Source organism: Nomascus leucogenys, chromosome 18 (assembly GCF_006542625.1).
Source record: "Nomascus leucogenys isolate Asia chromosome 18, Asia_NLE_v1, whole genome shotgun sequence".
Classification (NCBI taxonomy): domain Eukaryota; kingdom Metazoa; phylum Chordata; class Mammalia; order Primates; family Hylobatidae; genus Nomascus; species Nomascus leucogenys.
Genome location: NC_044398.1, coordinates 40,883,988 through 40,904,501, shown reverse-complemented (window position 1 = coordinate 40,904,501; position 20,514 = coordinate 40,883,988). Strand labels below are relative to the sequence as shown.

The 20,514-nt window shown below is 42.7% G+C and overlaps 1 protein-coding gene across 2 annotated transcripts; it reads left to right on the top strand.

Moving 5' to 3' along the window:
* Nucleotides 1–461: 461 nt before the first annotated feature.
* Nucleotides 462–18,802, top strand: ZNF239 (zinc finger protein 239). Of its 2 annotated transcripts, XM_030798663.1 has the most exons (3): nucleotides 462–532; nucleotides 1,402–1,442; nucleotides 16,976–18,802. In XM_030798663.1, exon 3 carries the CDS (start codon nucleotides 17,068–17,070, stop codon nucleotides 18,442–18,444), a length of 1,377 nt encoding a protein of 458 aa, XP_030654523.1. In that variant the 5' UTR covers nucleotides 462–532; nucleotides 1,402–1,442; nucleotides 16,976–17,067; the 3' UTR covers nucleotides 18,445–18,802. The 2 variants fall into 2 exon arrangements, with proteins under 2 accessions (XP_030654523.1, XP_030654524.1); XM_030798664.1 differs by lacking the exons at nucleotides 462–532; nucleotides 1,402–1,442 and adding an exon at nucleotides 6,624–7,174.
* The last annotated feature ends 1,712 nt before the right edge of the window (nucleotides 18,803–20,514 follow it).

Genomic DNA, 20,514 nt, shown 5'->3' with positions numbered 1-20,514 from the left:
CATGACACACACGACGCCATATATTTACTATATTTATGGATTGCTTGTTTCTCCCACTAGAATAGGGCAGTGACTTTTGTGCAAGCATCTTGAACAGCTCTTGGTACACAGTTGGCTCTCAATTAATATCTGTTAAATGGATGAACTTCAGAGGTGAGATGGAAGATGCCGAATGGCAAATATTCACTTCAGAATGTTTTTAAAGGTAAAGATGAAATTATGGGTATTTACATCCTTTTCCCCCAATAGTATTTTAACAAATGAAAATCACCTTAACAGGTATTCCTAAAATAATTCTTATTTGTTTGTAACAAAAAACGACGAGGAGGACCTGAATACACGCGTCGCTGACTCAAAGATGGTCCCCTCCGCCCAAGAATCCGGCTCCGCACAGCGCAGAGCTCCGTAGCCCGCGCCGGAAGTGGGCGTGGCTCGCCCGCGGCTTGCTGGGACTTGTATTTCGGGGCCCTAGGCGCGCGAGCGGTCAGCATCCGGAATCTGGCCCCTGCAGGCGTGGGGTTCCACGTGGGAGGTGAGACTGGCCGGGCTTCCCCAGCCGCTGCAAAGGCGTTCGGGGGTCAGGAAATGGGTGTGCCGCGGGGAAGGCGCTGGGCCGCCGAGCTGCGGAAGCCTGGAGGGCGGCGATGGTAGGGCACGCGACCAGCAGAGGCGCGGCCCGCGGCGGCACGTGTGTCCTGGCACTGCATTTCCGAGCTGGTGCGCCCACGGGGCCGGGCTGCGGCCACACAGAAGCCTGTCGGGCCCTGCAGCTGAGCGGCCGCGCCTTCGATGGCCCCTCCTCCCTCCTGGCCGAACTCTGGCCTGGCCCGGCTGGGGGCTTCGTGGTTGGCCATGCTGGCCTTTTCCTCGCCTGTGACGGGCGTTATTGCAGGGGGGTTTTCGGTGGACGTTAGGCGACGGAGGGGGGCTCCTGTAAGAGACTGAGGTTTCTGTCCGCAGCACTGCCTTCGCTGAAAAGAGCTTGCATCTGAGCCCCCTTCGCACCGCAGGAACGAGCCAGGCTCCTCAGAGAATGAGGTCGGGGAAGGCGTCTTGGGCAACCGAAATCCATCCCGAGAAGCTCCACCTCTTAAGTAGAACTTTAGGACAGAGATCGGAAACGTCAGAGGAAATGGGCACGGCTTAGAGCTGCCGGCGGCTGCGGAATTTACTTAGCCTCTTGGTTTTGGGGGGAAGACTTGGCTTGTTTAATCGAAAGCCCTGTGGAGAGAGATGAAGGTGGTGACAGAAAATGCGTCACCTCTCACCTGATGGAGGGAGTGTGAGTGGAAGGGTTGACTGAAGAAGTGTCAGAGGCAGGAGCGAAGTAACTTTTTCCCTGCAGTCTTGCTGGACTTGATTTTCATGGCTTTTTCTCTTTCCCTAACTCTGACTTTCCAGGAATCCATCCCCCCTGGGAGTAAGAAATGACCAAGGTCCAGGTGAGTTGGCGTTCCATTTCTCCTAAAATGCCATCTCCCTGAAATGTCCCTGTGCCATGTGTTGTTTTCTTTATTGACAGGCCCCCAGTACGGTATTTTATAGCTATGGATGTAGGGACATTAAGATACTAAGGACATGTAGCTAGCAGATGATGTCACCAGGGTCTGCACAGAGAGTTTTCAGTGGCCCATCCTGCCTCCAAGAATTTATTCCACTCCTCAGAGCAGTGGGCTGTGCCCTCCTGGGGAGCCTCTCAAAGCCTGCCTTTTCCTGCCAGACATTTCACTCACATTGAAAGTCATTCCAAGCTATTCCATACTCATCCCAGTGCTAAGTGGTCTCAGCAAAACAGATAGAATGATAAACCACGGTGCTTTTCGTCAAGGAGCTTACCATTTTGATGAACATATTATATTACCTGTACACAAAAAAATGCATATTAATCGTGATAATTTATTAACTATGAAAGAGTCAAAAACGAGGAAATTCGTTAAATGGCAGCACAGTGGTTACAAAATCACTCTAGAAATGCTTTTCAACCAGGCTATGCATCAGAACTCTCTGTGGTGTTTTTTTTAAGAACTAAGCTTCCTTCTCTCTTCCAGACGTAGTGAAAGGAGAGTTTCACTCCTTTTTTATTCTGTTGATCTTTGTACATCCAAAGGTTTATTGTGAAATATCTCTCTATACACTTGATGTAAGTGTCTCTAGGGTAGGTAAAATGAGTTATTCATCCTTTATAATCAGGTTGATTTGCTCTCTTTCACTAGCATGTCTACATATTTAACTGTTCCAGTAAATTTTAAATTACCAAGTCGTACTTTTTTAAAGAGAGTTCTCATTTGTCTCCGTAAAACCATCATAGGAGGTTACCTCAAAATTAACCCTTAGACTCCCAGGGTATTTGAGATGGTCAGCCCCCACTTAGTATCCCAGGGTGTTTGAGATGGTCGGCCCCCTCTTTGCCCTGTCCTGGCATTTTATGGTGGAGAGCTCTAACTCGGCTAACTCAGAGAGCCGAAGGAAAGTGCCTTGTCCTTTGTTGCAGAGAGCAGAAGGCCAGAAATAAACCCTGTGTTTTCTAACTTCAGGCTGTTCTTTCTCCATTAACTAAACAGGTCATCACATCAGAAGTTGTTTGAATAAAATACCAGACTGCATTTTAAGGAAAAAAAAATGTTTTTTAACACTACCAGCAAAGGCCGTCTTTTTGCTTGGCAAATACAGCCCTCACACACATGAGCTCTTAGAAAAAATCTGTTTAGAGGATAGTAAGCTGTCTTGAGGTACTGACAGCATGGCTTCTCTGTGCCCTGAAAAGTAATTGAGGGCTTCAAGGGAGATTAACCTTAGAATCAATACATTTTCCTTCCTTCGCTTCTGCCTGCTCCCTAATGATTAATTATGCACTGCCGCTGCAACTAGGGATTGCTAGTTTAGTAAATTTTGAGATTCTGATGTGTGTTACACAACTTTTTTAATTTAAAGGAAGGACTTCACTCCAAGCACTGTGTGTTTTCTATGTACCACACATTGTCCTTAAGTCTGCTAAAAGGCAGGAGTCTTAGTTAACCCTGCCCTTCCTCTGTGACATTGGGTAAGTCACTTCACCCTTATGAACTTTGATTTTTTTCATCTGTAAACTGAGGGTCTTGGGCTTGACTATCTGTAAGTTTTCCTTTAGTTGTATTATTATTCATTTAAATTGAATGTGAATTTATATTTATCTTTCAGATTCCAAGTCAATTGTGGTAGTTGCCGGGGATTTAAAGATGAGTTGAGGCCAGGCATGGTGGCTCACACCTGTAATCCCAGTACTTTGGGGGGCTGAGTGGGGAGGATCACCTGCGGTCAGGAGTTTGAGACCAGCCTGGCCAACATAGTGAAACCTCATCTCTACTAAAAATACAAAAATTAGCTGGTCATGTTGGTGCCTGTTGTAATCCCAGCTACTCAGGAGGCTGAGGCAGGAGAATCTCTTGAACCCGGGAGGTCGGGGTTGTAGTGAGCCGAGATCATGCCACTGCACTCCAACCTGGGCAACAGGGTGAGACTGTCTCAAACAACAAAGATGAGTTGAGTGTAGCCCCTATCCTTCAGAATCTTCCAGCCAACTTGGGAGACAGATTTAATAGCTGTAGTAGAGGGATGTGAAAGATGCTATGAGATCTCAGAGGAGGAGAATTCTAACTCATCCTCATGCTTCAGAAAGAGGCTATTGTCCTGAGACTGAAAGCTCCAAAATGGATGGGAGAACTCAGTAAGTTAGGGCTTATTATAGAAAGGACTGTGCTAGACTCAAGTGCGATGTGTTGAATGACTCCAGGTAATCTAGTGTGCCTCTTCCTGCTTTTCCACTTCAAAGTAAATTGTTAGATACAGCAGAGATGGGCTCTGGAAAGAAGTGGGAGGCCACATGATGGCATGTATGTAGTTCTGAGGAAGTTGACATTTGTCTGATAGAAACAGGAAACGATTGATCTTGTGACCTTCCTCTTTGGTTGGCCTTTAGAATATTGAGTCTGCTCTCCCCACTGTGAGCAAGAGCACAGCCTTGGAGTGACTCCTTAGTGCCACTGATACCTGGGAAGACTGTTGATTATTCAGTGTTTCAGTCCCAGCTTTGTCTTGCTTTAACAGGAGCACTATTTCCTTTCCTTTTCTCCCTTCCCTTGTCACAATGATTCTTCTCATTTGGTCTACTCCTGTCATTTTTTTACCTACCACAAAGTTAGTAGTCCACCAACATATCCTTTCCCTTCTCAGAATGAAATCCCACCTGCCATTTTATCTTGAGGACCTTAAAAAATTAATAATTCTGGTTGTCTAACCTAGGGACTGAAAGATGACAAAAATTGTACTACAAAGAATTGGTAAGGAGTTATTGTAGCCTAGGTAAGAAAAAAAATAAGGGTCTTACTCAGACTGGCAGTGGAAATGGAAAAGAGGTAACACATTGGAGGGAAATTTAGGAGGCAGAATTGACAGGATCTGAAATGGTGTGAATATTGTTGAGGTAGAGAAGGAGGATTAGACAATCCAGATGACTGGATGGAAGACGGATAAAAAATAAGGGAGAGAAAAGATAATTGGTGGGCTTGCATCTCTGAAGACAGAAGAAGGGATTTGATCTAGAATGCACAGGAAGAGATTAGCCTTAAACAGAAAGAAATTTTTTTTTTCTGTGTGGTCTGAAGACAAAGTCTGGTTGGGAAGAGCAGCCAGTCCACTTGCTTTTAATATGCCATGAGTCATGCCTTGCTAAAGGATGTGGTGATGGGGCTTGAAGGCAGCAACCTTTGCTTCTGCTTGTTTGTCCCACCTTTACTCCGGGGCTTGAGCCTCCTTTTCCAGCCCTCTTCCTCAGAGTGGAGACCAGTGACCTTGAACAGAAAGCTTGGGAGACAGCACCCATTCTTACCTTCATCTTTACCCTCATCCTTGCCCACTGGTGACAAGTTGGGTAAGTCATGTCACTCCTGCAGGGCAGGCCCAAGGAAGGAGGGAGTGGTGCCTCTTTAGCCTCAGGCTGAAGCTGGCTTAGCTGATCAAATTTATGAGACAGCCTTTATGACTGTTTATATATTCTATCACTTTACTTTTGAAACTGTGCCTTAGACAGTGGTGCCAGCCCATGCACTGTGCAGATATAAGTACTGAAATTGAGAGTTTGAAAAACAAAAACAAAAAACTGGTTCTTCACCACAGGTAGTTTAAGAAGCATTGCTTCATCAGACAGAGCCCTGAAGGGAACCAGATTTGCTGACATTGACTGAATAAATATTTGGACTCCCTTTATGTGTCAGGCCCTGCGTGAGGTCTTGGGGATGCAGTCATGAACAAACGAGGCAGCCTCTCTGTTCTTGAGGAATTTAAATCTCAGCAAGGAGAGACAGTAAATAAGAAAGCAAGTGAATAAATAAGAAAATAAGGTAAGGCATAAGTTATAAGAAGAAATTAATTAAATTAAACCAGGAAGATGATAGATACAGGATGCTCCAGTGGATTAGATGGTCAGTGACATGCTTTCTGAAGAGGCAACAGTTGGACTGAGAGCTGAATCATGAGGAATGGAGAGGGCAGCTAGCGCAGAAGCTACAATGAGTTTGATGCGGTTCAAGGGCCTGCTGGGTCACTGGTGCTGAATATGATCATAAGAGAGGCCTAGGTTGGGAAGGTGACAGGAGAGCCTCACGGGCCAGGATGAAGAGTCTGGATTTTACTCGATGGCCACTGAAAAGCCTTTGGAGGGTTTCATGCTTGGCCTTGTTTTTGTTTTAAAAGATCACCTTGGCTGTCATGTGGAAAACTCATGTTTGGGGGAGGAAGAGTAGAGTCAGACCAACCAGGAAGTTGGTGTGGGTGAGAGCAAGTGCTGCCTAGGCCTAGAGAGGTGACGGTGCAGGGCAGGGGAGCTGGGTGGATGCCAATATGCTTTAGTGGTAAAGGAGGTGGGTGATGGGTGAGATGTGAGGATGAGAATGAAATGACTTCGGGGATTTTGGTTTGAACAATTGAGTGGTTTGTGTGGCTGTTTACTAAAATGGGGATGACCAGGGAAGAGCAGATGCTGATGGATATTGCTGGAGCAGGAGTTCTGTTGGGGCCTGTTAAGTTTTTTGTTTTTTGTTTGTTTGTTCGACTCACTGCAACCTCCGCCTCCCGGGTTCAAGAGATCCTTCCACTTCAGCCTCCTGAGTAGCTGGGACTACAGGCATGCACCACCACGCCTGGCTAATTTTTGTATTTTCAGTAGAGACGAGGTTTCACCATGTTGGCCAGGCTGATCTCGTACTCTTGACCTCAAGTGATCCACCCACCTCGGCCTCCCCAAATGCTGCGATTACAGCCGTGAGCCACCGTGCCCAGCCAGGGCCTGTTAAGTTTTAAGCACTTTTAGACGTCCCAGTGTAGATGTTAAAAAGTAGAAAGCTGGAGTCTGGAGGTGAGGTAAGAGGTTAGGGCTGGAAATAAATATTTGGCAGTGAATGGTATTTTAAGTCAAGGGATCCCTCAGGAGAGTGTTTTATGGCTGTGTGTATATGTGCTATTTTATTTTCCCAGGAATGTTCAACTACTTAGTTTAGAAGAGGAAGAACAGAAAGCATAAGAAGTGATTTTTAACTTGTAGGATATTAGAGAGATTAATATTTTAAGAGTAGAGGGGTCCAGGTAGTGGACTATTCCCGATTATGGTTATTACAGTTTGATGAAATGTGGCTGAGATCATTGGCACTGTGGAGATTAAGAAATGCGAGGTCAGAGTGTTGGGTAAATTGTTCCTGCGGTTGTCAGGATAATGGTGGGAATGGGGTAAAGATGACAACTCAGCAATGACACAAGAAGAGAGTGACACAGAAAGATTCAGTAGCTGAGAACTTGAGCATAGACATGTTGTGGGCAGGAGGGAAATGATTTGGATGGAAGTAGCCAAGTAAGTGAGAAAGGAAAGACTTCCCAACAAAACTTGGCTTAGCTCACTCAGATCCCCTGAGCTGCAAACTTCTTCTATACCTTTCTTAACTTTTCCAGCGCTGCTGACTTCACCCCACTTCCAGGGCATTTATGCAGATGGTTGTTTGTTGAGAAGGAATGTGCTTAATGTTTTAGGAACCAGTTACATTCAAGGATGCCTCTGTGGCCTTCACCGAGGAGGAGTGAGGCCACCTGGACTCCTCCCAGGAAGCTGTGCAGAGCTGTGATGCTGGGCAACTACAGAAACTTGGTCTTGGTGGGTAAGGACATGTGAATTTGGACACCTGCCCATTGGCCTCTTTGTTTCCAACTTCCTTTTTGACACAAAAGGATGTTTTCTGACTATTCTAAGCAGCTAAAGAACTTGATAAGAATTGGAGAATGGTAGTTTTACTGGGTCGTCTCAAAAACCATACCTTTTCCATCCTTTATAAGCCAGAGGTGGGACTGATTTTGCTTTCTACACAATCACCCAATCCCTGTGAGTTTCTGAAATGTGATCTCTCAGAGCAAAATAAAGATCATTATATAATAGCAAGTGAACCCCAAAGAGCACCAGGCATCATGGCAAGTTATAAGCCAGGCTAATCCACAACAGAGGAGTCCTTTTTCAATGTTCCAGGAGTTGCCTGTTATCTTGCAGTCTGTGTCGAAAGCAGGGACTTCTAGGATGTTTCCTATGTGCTACTGTTTTACCTGATCTATTCACTTCCCTTCTACCTCTACAGGAGGTTGTGGTCTTTCCCAGTAATGGTCACTTGCTTCTCTGTACTCTTGTCTTTCCCCACATTTCCCCCACATTGGTCTTGTGCCATCTTTGCTTGGACTTTATTTTTCATTGAATGTCCTCCCCCTCCCTGGCAATATCCAGTTTCCATTATTTCTTTTCTTACACATTCAGGAATTCATCCCTCTCCCCTCCCAAAAATAATCAAAACTTGTGGTGAGACACTCTCATACCCTGCAGATAGATAAAACACTTTTGTTGTTGTTGTTGTTGTTTTGAGATGGAGTCTTTTGTTTTTGTTTTTGTTTTTGTTTTTGTTTTTGACATGGAGTCTCCCTCTTTCGCCCAGGCTGGAGTCTGGAGTGCAGTGGCACGATCTCGGCTCACTGCAACCTCCACCTCCCAGGTTCAAGTGATTCTCCTGCCTCAGCCTCCGGAGTGGCTGGGATTACAGGCATAAGCCACCACACCCGGCCAGATAAAACACTTTTTGACTGCCTGAATCAAGGAGACTTAAACATTTTCAAATGCAGTAATTCATTTTTTAGATCTCTAGTCTAAAGCAATAATTAGTAATTTTAACTGAAAATTGCGAACAAAGATATTCATTATAGAATTATCTAAAATAGTGAAAAAATTATTTACCCACTAAATGTATCACAGGGGATTGGTCAGGCAAATTATCATGGATCACAGAAAAGTATGTAGCCATTAAAAAATATGTTCATAAAGAACTTTAATTAGATGGGGAGATGAATGTATACCTACTAGGTTGAACCATGTGAACTTGCCATTTTATAGCCAAAAGCAGCCATTCTACAAAAAACACTGAAAAGTGGCCAGGCACAGTGGCTCATGCCTATAATCCCAGCACTTTGGGAGGCTGAGGCGGGCAGATGGCTTGAGCTCATGAGTTTGAGACCAGCCTGGGCAACACAGCGAAACCCTGTCTCTACAAAATATACAAAAATTAGCAGGACATGGTGGCAGTTACCTGTAATCCCAGCTACCCAGGAGGCTGAGGTGGGAGGACCCCTTGAGCCGGGAAGGCAGAGTTGCAGTGAGCCGAGATGACACTACTGCAGTCCTGCCCTGGTGACCGTGAGACCATGTCTAAAAAAAAAAAAAAACTGAAAAATGTGCCATCACGTTCGCTTTCAGGGTTTTTGCCTCCCTCAGTCCACAGTGGGGCCCTGGTTCTCTTCCCTCAGTAACCGTAGCCTTTCAGTTTCTATTTTCAGCTCATCCTTGGGAGTAAAGAGAATGCTACAGGGCAAAGTGGTTACCTCCAGGTAGTGAACCAGGCCTTTCCACATTCTTTATATAAACCCCAGTGCCTGTGCTCTGTTCTTGTACCAAAATTGCCCACTTGGAAGTCACCACTGAACTTTTGTCTCTTTCAGAGTTTGTTCCTTTTTTAATTTTTATTTCAGCATATTTACCATTATCAGTTTTACTGATGGTTTCTATAGTGTTGACCTTCTCTTGAAATTCTTTGTTATGCATGAAATCATAATTTTTCTGTTTCCTCCAGCTTCTCTCTTAGTCCTTTTCTCTGCAGATTCTCTGGCTTCTTTTTATTTATTTATTTTTTTTTTTTTTTTTTTTTTTGAGATGGAGTCTTGTTCTGTCACCCAGGCTGGAGTGCGGTGGCGTGATCTGGGCTCACTGCAACCTCCGCCTCCCGGGTTCAAGCAATTCTCCTGCCTCAGACTCATGAGTAGCTGGGACTCCAGGCGCATGCCACCATGCCCGGCTAATTTTTTGTCTTTTTAGTAGAGACGGGGTTTCACCATGTTAGCCAGGCTGGTCTTGATCTCCCGGCTTCTTTCTTTTTTCTAACTTGAAATCTCAAAGGGCTCTTTGGTTTTAAGTTACATCATCAGTGTTTCTCGGCCTTTTTCTTTATCATTACTCTCTCCCTGCCAAAAGGAGACAAATTAAATTTCTCCTTTAGAGAAATTAAGTATGAAGGAATAAGGTTTTGTCAGGTAGGATTGTTTTTGTGAGTCCCAAACCAGCATAATATGTAAGATTTGTTTGGCCAGGTGTGGTGGCTCACGCCTATAATCCCAGCACTTTGGGAGGCCGAGGCAGGCGGATCACCTGAGGTCAGGAGTTCGAGACCAGCCTGGCCAACATGGCAAAACCCCATCTCTACTAAAAATACAAAAACTAGCTGGGCCTGGTGGCGGGTGCCTGTAATCCCAGCTACTCAGGAGGCTGAGGCAGGAGAATTGCTTAAACCCGGAAGGTGGAGGTTGCAGTGAGCCGAGATCGTGCCACTGCACTCCAGCCTGGGTGACAGAGTGAGATTCCATCCCAAAAAATAAAATAAAAAGATTTGTTCTGCCCCCTATGAACCAATTCTCACCCCTTGAGGACATTATTGCCCCTGAGAATGCATGGTATGTCCACTTATAGGAGGAGCTGTAACACATTTAATGGTGTTCAACTCTCCTTTCTATTTTGGTAAGCCTACAACTATTTTCCTTTTTAAGTTCCCTTCTTTTTTTATTATTATTATTATACTTTAGGTTTTAGGGTACATGTGCACAGTTAAGTTCCCTTCTTATATTCCCACTTTTGTCAGTATTAAAGTTGTTCCAGTCTCCTAGTTTAGAAATAGGCCATGACTATATTCAATTTCTCTTGGGCCAGGCGTGGTGGCTCATGCCTGTAATCCCAGCACTTTGGGAGGCAGAAGCAGGAGGATCACTTGAGCCCAGGAGTTGGAGATCAGCCTGGGCAACATGGCAAAACCCCTTCTACAAAAAATATAAAAAATTAGCCGGGCCTGGTGGCATACACCTGTAGTCCTAGCTACTTGGGAGGCTGAGGTGGGAGGATCACCTAAGCCAGAGAGGTTGAGGCTTCAGAGAGCAAAATTCTCCAGGCTGCAGCAAGCAAAGATCTCCAGGCTGTAGCCTGGGCAACAGAGTGAGACCCTGTCTCAAAAAAAAAAAAAGTTTCTCTCTTCTCGTCCTCAGTATCTGAAATCTCCCACCAATTCTTTTTTAACTTTAACTTCTTTTAAGTTTATTAACACTCCTAGATTCCACAGATGTTGCCCTAAAATGAGTCTGTTTAACGCTTAAAATAGGGTAAAAATTAGTCAGATTGTTGCCATCGGTTTTCAAGCCCAAGTTAGATGTTGCACGTACACTTGTCTCCTTTAAACATCATTTATGATGTCATTCTTTGGAGTATTACTATATAGTCGGTAAGTCCTATGAAGAATGGAACACTGCTCTGAGAGAACAAAGGCATGTGATGGAATGTGGGTTGTGTATGTGTCTTAGGGAGAGCCTCTGAAGTGACATTAAACTGGGAGCTAAGGGATCAATAGTTTAAACAGGTGGCTAGGGAGGGAAAGAACATTCCAGGCAAAGAGAACCACGCAAGAGGAAACCCAAAGACCTGGAAGGAGGAGTGTGGTAGACCACAGGGTGCATCTAAGAAGGACTGAGAAGAGGTGGTGAACACGGCCTGGCTCAGTTATGGCATTGAAGGCACTGGTAAAAAGTGGATTTATGACAAAAAATTAGCCAGGCGTGGTGGCACATGCCTGTAATCCCAGCTTCTTGGGAGGCTGAGGTGGGAGAATCACTTGAGCCCAGGAGGTGGAGGTTGCAGTGAGCTGAGATAGCGCCAGTGCACTCCAGTCTAGGAGACACCGTGTGACCCCATCTCAAAAAAAAAAAAAAGTATATTTATCTTCAATGGGCAGCCATCGTATCAGGGAATGGTATGCTCTGATTGTCCCAGTATCACTGTGACTGCTCTGTAGAGAGTGATTTACAAGTAGACAAAAATGAAGTAGGAGATGGGCTTCCAATTTCAAGCTCTGCTCTAGGTTTTCATTGTTATTAACATAAAATGGAACATACTTGTTCAACATTTTTCTTTTATGCAAGACGTAAAAGTCTGAAAAATTCAAACAACACAGTATAATATGAAATCAAATCACTTTCTATGGACTCTGTACTTATGTACGTACATTACAAGTATATGTATTAAAATTTTATGAGATTACACTGTGCGTATTTTTAATGTGCTGTTTTATGCAGTATGTGTTAGAGCTTTTTTCTGCCATGTTAACTCCCTATAAAAGGACCACTTTTCTTATGTGAGTATTTTCTCCTAATGTTATACACTCATTCTTCATATTTTTTTTTCTATTTCTTCTTCTTTTTCTTCTTTTAGACAAAGTCGCACTCTGTCGCCCAGGCTGGAGTGCAGTGGCACAATCTCGGCTCACTGTAAGCTCCACCTCCCGGGTTCAAGTGATTTCTCCTGACTCAGCCTCCTGAGTACCTGGGACTGCAGGTGCCCGCTACCATGCCCTGCTGTTTTTTGTATATTTAGAAGAGACTGGGTTTCACCGTGTTGGTCAGGCTGATCTCGAACTCCTGACCTCAAGTAATCCACCCACCTCAGCCTCCCAAAGTGCTGGGATTATAGGCATGAGCCACCGTGCCCGGCCTCATTCTTCATATTATTTTAAACATTTTTTTAAAAGCTAACATCACATTTTCATTAAAATGCACCTTTCATAAAATTCCTCCCCCATTCATTTTCATATACCTATAATTTCTATAACCACTAGCCATTTCCAAGTATTGTACAATATGGCTGTTGAAGCAATATCCTTTAAAATCCATTTAATCATTTCAGCCCATTTCATGATTTAATGCTACAAACTGCCCTGTTTTTCTTTTGTCATTTTTCTTTTTCATTTTTGCCATTACTTTTGAAATTTGTAAACAAAGTGATATACTCACCTGGCTAAAACAAGTTGTGTGGACAGCTCATAGTAAAAACATTCCTGTTTCCTGACTCTGCTGCTCCATCAGCCACAGTGTGGCTTCCAAAGGCACTCAGTTTTCATCTTTCTAGCTGTTCCATATTGGGTTTGTCTTCCTACTCCACACAATATGTTTACATATTGTTATTTTTCTCTCTCATGTAAACAATAAATGCATTCACATGGTTAAAAAAATAAATATAAAACGTACACAATGAAAAGTTTCTTTCATGTCTGTAGCTCTTGTCTATCCAGGTTCTGGTCATTGGCCTTAAAAAGTGAGCTGTCTCATGTAAATGTCATTTCACAAATTACGCCTGAAAATCTGAAGTGTAAAGCTCTAAGTTGGAATGCTGAGTGCATATATTTATGACATTGATTGATAATTGTCAAAATATCTGTCCTTCATATCAGTTTACATTCACAAGTAATGTGTGTCTTCAGACTTTGGGTTTGTGCTAGTGTAACAGGTGGAAAATGGTACCTCAGTATCCTTTAAATTTAGTGTATTGTGATATACTGTTATTTCTCAGTTTATCAATATTTTATAATTTCTATTGACTTCCCCATATTATAGATGAGGATGTAGCTTTTTTATATTACCTCCCCAAATGCCTAGCCTCCCAAGAATTTATGTTAGAGTCATGTCAGTGATGAATGCTTACATTGCTTTGACTTTGTAATTAGTTGTTCACTCTAGAGTCAAGTAGTACAGTATGATTATAGTTCCTTTTTACTTTTTTTATTTTTCCTCTGAAGCTAATACTTGCTTTTTAAAAATATATTTTATTTGGGGGATTTTGACTCCATACTGTTATTGTAGAGTTTTGTTTATTTTTTTCTTTTATTTTTCAACTATGGTTTTGGGGTTTGGGGGTTTTTGTTTTGTATTTTGTAGAGAGAGGGTTTTGCCATGTTGCACACACTGGTCTCGAACTCTTGAGCTCAAGCAATCACCTCGCCTCAACCTCCCAAAATGCTGGGATTACAGACATGAACCACCACGCCTGGCCTAATTATGTATTGACTTGACTTCTTGGCTTACTGTTATTTCTTGTAGCATGTATCCTTTTTCTTAAATTTTAAAAAATTTTGCTATAGTATATTTCTGAATGATTGTTTTAGTAATTGAATCTTTTCATGTCCGAAAGAGTGTCTGTTTTTTCCTCCCATTGAAATGGTTAATTGGCTGGGTAAAAATTATAATTTCACAATGACTTTTAACCCAAAATTTGAAGATATTGAAGATTTGCAATATTGCCAATTAGTTGTTCAGTGTCAATATAATTCTCATTTATTTGCACATAACCTGGCTTTTCTGTTTGGAAGCTTTTAGCATTTTCTGTTTTTTTGTTTGTTTATTTGTTTGTTTTTTCCTTGAAGTCCTGAGGTTTTAAAAGAGTATGTTTAGTTCTGGGTCTTTTTACATACCATTTTTTAGCATTTATTGGGCCCTGAATCTTGAATTCTAGGAAACATTTTTTTGTGTTATTTCTTTTATCATTTTCTCTCCCTGCGTTCCATCTTCACTGTCCTCATGCAGCTCCTTGGAGATGGACTTCTATCTTTCTATTTGTCTGTCTTTTCATATGCATTCTTGGAGAATTCCTCAATCTTCCATCTTAGCCATGTGTTCATTTTACTATTTAACTCATCTAGATTGCAGGCATTTGACCAAAACAGCCTGACACATATCTAGGAAACAAGTTACATAACCTATCATCATCTTCAGTCATTTTATTTAGAATTATTATTTTTCATACAATATGTTTATATTTTATTATTAGGTTGTGTTTAAATGTGATATCCACTCTAGTTTTTTTGGGATTTTAATTATGTACCTTTTAAATTCTGTTTGTCTCCTTATATATTTTTTCAAAATTCTTGTGTTCTCAGCATGATATTGGAGTGTAGGACACAACCCATGCTTGACCCACTTTGGCATGCATGTGTGTTCTACTTTAGGGGACGCTTCTGCTGACTGGGCTAGGGAAGGAGGTAATAAGAATCCAGATGGTGGATGTTATAGGCCTTTTATTTTTTTATTTTTTTATTTTTTTTTTTGACAGTTGGCAGAGCTAGCTGAGGTTTTATTTTGGGAAAAAGAAAAAATTTGAATTGTTTTGTAGCTGGATGCGTGGGCAAGGGGGCTACCCAGGCAGTAAACTCCCCCCACAGGTGGGCTAAGGGCTAGGGCTGAGCCTCAGGTGGGCCTCCTATTCCCTGTACTCCCCTGCACAGTGGTGTAGGCCATTTTTTAAGTCCACCTCTTTTGCCACTGAGTTATCTGGGGCATGCCCTGCTTCTTCATTTCCAGCGCTGGGCTATCTTCCTTGTCAGAACTCCTATTAAAAAGTTTAGCTTGAAGTTTTATCCTGGGCACTTACGTTGTCAATTGCTTCTTTTTTGTACCTTAATCCATTGGGCATTTTGGAGGTTCAACATTACCTCAACCTCTGCTTCTCTCTTCAGTCCAGTTAATATTATTAGCAGTCTTTCTTTGGCAGATCATTTATTTTATTCTTGAGGCTTTATATGAGGGCACTGCTGCTAGCCATCCAATATTTCTATTTCTAAGAGGAAGAAGGTGGGCTGGGAGAGTGCTGCTAACAGCAAAAACTAGCACAGCTGTTAGGAATGCCTAAGTTGAATTAAGAAATGTCTTACTTTATCATTGTTTATTATTTTCTGAGACATAGACTCCAGAGAAATGGGTTCAGTGCTCCCTGACTTTGTAATTATTGATTCTGAGTTTGGTAATTGAATTTCTATGATTTCTTAAGATGTTTTACCCATGAAGAAGCCTTCTGTTATACATAATTTAAGCTGTACATTTTTTCCCCTAGTTCCTCCATCACTCCTAATCCATCTGCTGCTTATCATTTAGGAGTTCCTCAATGTTTTTATTCTGATGATGTCAGCCTTTCTGTTTTCCCAAGAGTATTATGGATTTCTTGTCATTTCAGTGTAATATTAGGCTATTCACTCTAATTGCTTTAGTAAGTCTGGGGGAGGGTGTTGTTTTTGTTTTTGTTTTTTAATATACCAGTAAGTCTAAACTCTGTATTCCTAGCACAGTTCTCTCACAGGAGTTCCAGACCTATATATATCTCACAGCTTACTAACCAGTACTGCAAGAATGTTCCACCAACACCACAGATTATACAAGGCAGATTTGAGTTTCTGCCGCCTTCCCTACTTCAGCGTCTTCCTCTTGCATTTCCTGTCTGATTATATAGCACCACCATACCGTCACTCAGGCAGGGATCCCAAAGAACAGGCTTGGTGCCTCCTTTCTCTTCTAGGTTTAGTTTGTCATCATATGATCTAGAATAAATTTCTCCCATTCTCTCCACAACTATCATCCTTACCCGTTTTTCTTCTGATTTGCTGTGGCAGCCCTCTCGCTACCTAAAGTCTTTCTTTCCAGTGGTGTTTATTGTCACAAAGTCAGTCATTTCACTCTGAACTTAAATTCTTTAATAGTTTTCAATCCCTTCAGGGTTTAGCCCCAGGGTCGTCATTATTAGACACTAAGCCCTTTGCTCTGGCTCCTTACTTCCCCTCGGTGGCACATTCTTCACCACTCTTACTGTTTTTGTCTCCTTCATAAGAAGCCGCTTGTAGTTTTCTTTAACGTGTCATATTTTCTCTCCACGTTTCACTTCTTTTTTTTTTCCTGTCATTTTCTCCCAGAAATCTTCCTAAACACCAGGGTCTGAGTTGAGTGTTCCTCTGCTGTGCTTTCGTGGCTGGTTATGCATACATCTCTTGTACTGTATTGTACTATACATTCATCTACACCACTCACTTAGTATTATCATTATTGAGTATATTTGTCTTCCCAGGAAGCTTTAGCTTGTTAAGCAAAAGGATTTATATTTTCTTCCTTGTATCCCCCACACCTATGAAAGCAGAATACCAATTAAATGCAAATTTACTTAAAGGAAAGTAGGCCAGGTATGGTGACTCATGCCTGTAATCCCAGCACTTTGGGAGGCTGACGCGGATGGATCATTTGAGGCCAGGAGTTCGAGGCCAGCCTGGTCAACATGGAAAAACCACACCTCTACTAAAAATACAAAAATTAGCTGGGCATGGTGGCGTGTGCCTATAATCCCAGCTACTTGTGAGGCTGAGGTGGGAAAATTGCTTGAACCTGGGAGGTGGAGGTTGCAGTGAGACCAGATCACGCCACTGCACTCCAGCCTGGGCAGCAGAGTGAAACTCTGTCTCAAAAAAAAAATGAAGTGAGATGAGATGAAATGTTATTCTTAGCAAGGATATAGGACTTACAGCCTTCTATAGGATTAGTTAGGAAAGACTTTCCTTGGCTATGCTTAAAAGCCAAGAGAAAATTTCTGTCTTGTACCCAGATACAAATGTACCTGACCTTAACCCAAAGGACATGACTATAAGGACAAGTTTTCCTAGTTACTAAGCCTTCAGGCCTTAGGCACTCTCACTCTGAAATCTTGAAGTCTACCCTTTGTTCTTACCACTGAATTGTCTTTGTTCCCTAGGAGACTTGAATGAAAATTCTGTGCAGAATCTTCAGCAGAAAACACTTCAGGATCTGTTACATGAGCTTTCCTCCTGGCTAGTTTTGGAAGGCATGGCCAGTACAATTACTGGAAGTCAGGATTGTATTGTGAATCATCAAGGGGAAGTGGATGGGGAGCCTGAACTAGATATTTCCCCTTGTCAACAATGGGGAGAAGCATCTTCTCATATTTCCAGAAAGAGGGACAGTGTGATGACTCTTCAAAGTGATTGTTTCAAAAACATTGAAAGTGAAACATATTTGCCTTTGAAAGTCTCAAGTCAAATAGACACACAATACTCTTCAGTGAAGTTCTGTAAGAATGAGCCTCAGGATCATCAGGAAAGCAAACATCTCTTTGTAATGGAAGAAAGCACTGAGAGAAAAGTGATAAAGGGGGAAAGTTCTTCAGAGAACCTTCAAGTTAAACTGGTGTCTGATGGACAAGAACTGGCCTCGCCATTGTTAAACGGTGAGGCAACTTGCCAGAATGGCCAGTTAAAAGAATCTTTGGATCCCATTGACTGTAATTGCAAAGACATTCGTGGATGGAAATCACAGGTGGTCAGTTGTAGTCAGCAGAGAGCTCCTACAGAGGAGAAACCCTGTGACCATAATAACTGTGGGAAAATACTTAACACCAGCCCAGATGGTCATCCATGTGAGAAAATCCACACTGCAGAGAAACAATATGAATGTAGTCAGTGTGGTAAGAACTTCAGTCAAAGCTCAGAGCTACTACTTCATCAGAGAGACCACACAGAAGAAAAACCCTACAAATGTGAGCAATGTGGGAAGGGCTTCACAAGGAGCTCGAGTCTGCTTATCCATCAGGCAGTCCACACAGATGAGAAGCCTTATAAGTGTGACAAGTGTGGGAAGGGCTTCACCAGGAGCTCAAGCCTGCTCATCCATCATGCCGTCCATACAGGCGAGAAACCTTATAAATGTGACAAGTGTGGGAAGGGCTTTAGTCAGAGCTCCAAACTGCACATCCACCAGCGAGTCCACACTGGAGAGAAGCCCTATGAGTGTGGGGAGTGCGGTATGAGCTTCAGTCAGCGCTCAAACCTGCACATCCACCAGCGAGTACACACAGGAGAGAGGCCCTACAAGTGTGGTGAGTGTGGGAAGGGCTTCAGTCAGAGCTCGAACCTTCACATTCACCGGTGCATCCACACGGGAGAGAAGCCTTACCAATGCTATGAGTGTGGGAAGGGTTTCAGCCAGAGCTCGGATCTTCGCATCCATCTCAGAGTCCACACTGGAGAGAAGCCCTATCACTGTGGCAAGTGTGGGAAGGGATTTAGCCAGAGTTCCAAACTCCTCATCCACCAGAGAGTACATACTGGAGAGAAGCCCTATGAGTGCAGCAAATGTGGGAAGGGCTTCAGCCAGAGCTCCAACCTTCACATCCACCAGCGGGTTCACAAGAAAGATCCTCGCTAAGTGACATTAGCCCATTCAGGTCTTCACAGCGCTCATACTGTAAAAACTGTGAAATATTTAGTATCACCCTTACCTTTATATTCTACAAAGGAGAGAGATGTAAGGGTTATTTAGATATGTTCCCTCACTGAAAAATCATTCATTCAAAGTATTTAAGTATCAAGCACTTTGTTATGCTGTACAATGAATGGATTGTTCTTGTTTCTCAGATGGGTAGAGTAAAAGTGTCTGTACTTTACAATTCAACTACATACTCTACCCAGCATTTTAACAGCAAGAACTTTATATTTATTCTCAAGCAGGGCATGTTTCCCTTTGTTCACATTCTCTGAGAAATTGAAACTGGTTTCTCTTCAAATGATGTGCCTTGTGTTGTTCATATTCTTTCCAGTCCTGATTAGCCCCCTCTAAACTATGATTGTACACTGCATCCATTTTAGGCCAAGAGGGCAGTTGGAAATACAATGGACATGGAAATTCTTGTGTTTATTGCAAAAAGATATAATAGTTTGTAGCCACACAACAAAAAGCTGGAAGAGAGTTACTCATGTAGTACATTCCCATATACCATTTTGATAGGAAGTTGAACAGCCCCTCCCAGGCAACTATTCAGGAACATAAGTAGTCCTTTTTGGTGAGTACAGCTAGTTTATTGGGATACTTCCGGAGTGAATGTGAAGGACGGTCCAAAGTAACATGCCCGGCACTTTGGGAGGCTGAAGAGGGTGCATCACTTGAGCCTGGGAGTTCGTGACCAGCCTGGGGAACATGGCACAACCTTGTCTCTACAAAAAAGTGCAAAAATTAGCTGGTGTGCTGGCACAGACCTGCAGACCCAGCTACTCAGGAGGGTACCTGAGAGCAGGTGATAATAACAAATAAATTCCAGAGGCAGAGCTGGAGAAATGAATACATAAGGCGCAGGGGGCAGCTTAGAGACTGCAGAAATCATCTTGGGGCTTGATAAGCTAAAAATGGCTAGCAGAGAAAGTATTCGAGAATGCACTTTTGTTAAACATGTCTCATCACATTGGACAACATTAAGATGCGAGGAAAGTTTAATTTATCAAACTACAGCAATAAGGAGAATAGGAGAAAGACTATCAGCAAATGAAAATTTGAAAGATGGAAAGATAGACAACAGAGCAGAAGCAGGCACAGTTATGCTGCTTGCATATGGGGATAAGGAAAAGAAGGAACCAGTTTGGCTCCAGGCTCAGAAATGCTTAGTACCTTGGAGGATGGGAGTGAGATGTGAAGAGAAAGCAATGAAACTAATGGCCATTTGTATATGGAACATACCTCCTCATTACATAAACACACACTGCTCCTCAACTCCTGTACATGACTGACTAGAGGTTTAACGTCCAGCAAGAAATAGGAAGTTTCTTCTCTGCAGAAGTTGAATGGCCCCAAGGGAAAGACCTCTGTATTATGGGAATTTGGGAATCCTACAGCAGAGCTACTTTCTAGCTTAAGTACACATAAAACAGAGCTTCAAAATTCATGAAATAAAAACTGGCAAAATTGAAAGAGGCACAATTTCAATTATAATTAGATGGTTAAATAATCAAGTAATTGATAGCACAAGTCACTTAGGAGATACAAGCCTTGAACAGCACTATCAACTAACTTGACTAATTGGCATTTGTAAAACACTTCACTCATTAGCATGATACATTAATATATTTTTATTTTTTAGGGACAGTGTGTCACTTTCACCCAGACTGAAGTGCAGTGGTGCAATCAGTTAACTGCAACCTTGAATTCCTGGGTTCAATCAATCCTCCTGTCTCAGCCTCCAGAGTAGCTAGGACTATAGGCATGTGCCACCACACCCAGCTATTTTTTATTTTTGTAGGGATGGGGTCTAGCTCTGCTGCCCAGGCTGGTCTCGAGCTCACAAGCTCAAGCAATCCTCCCTCCAGGACCTCCCAAAGCACTGGGATTACAGATGTGAGCCACTATGCCCAACCTGTATACATTCTTTTCCATATACTATGGACTATAATAAAACAGTCTTAAAAATTTTTAAAGAATGAAAACCATACAAGGTGTATTCTCTCACCA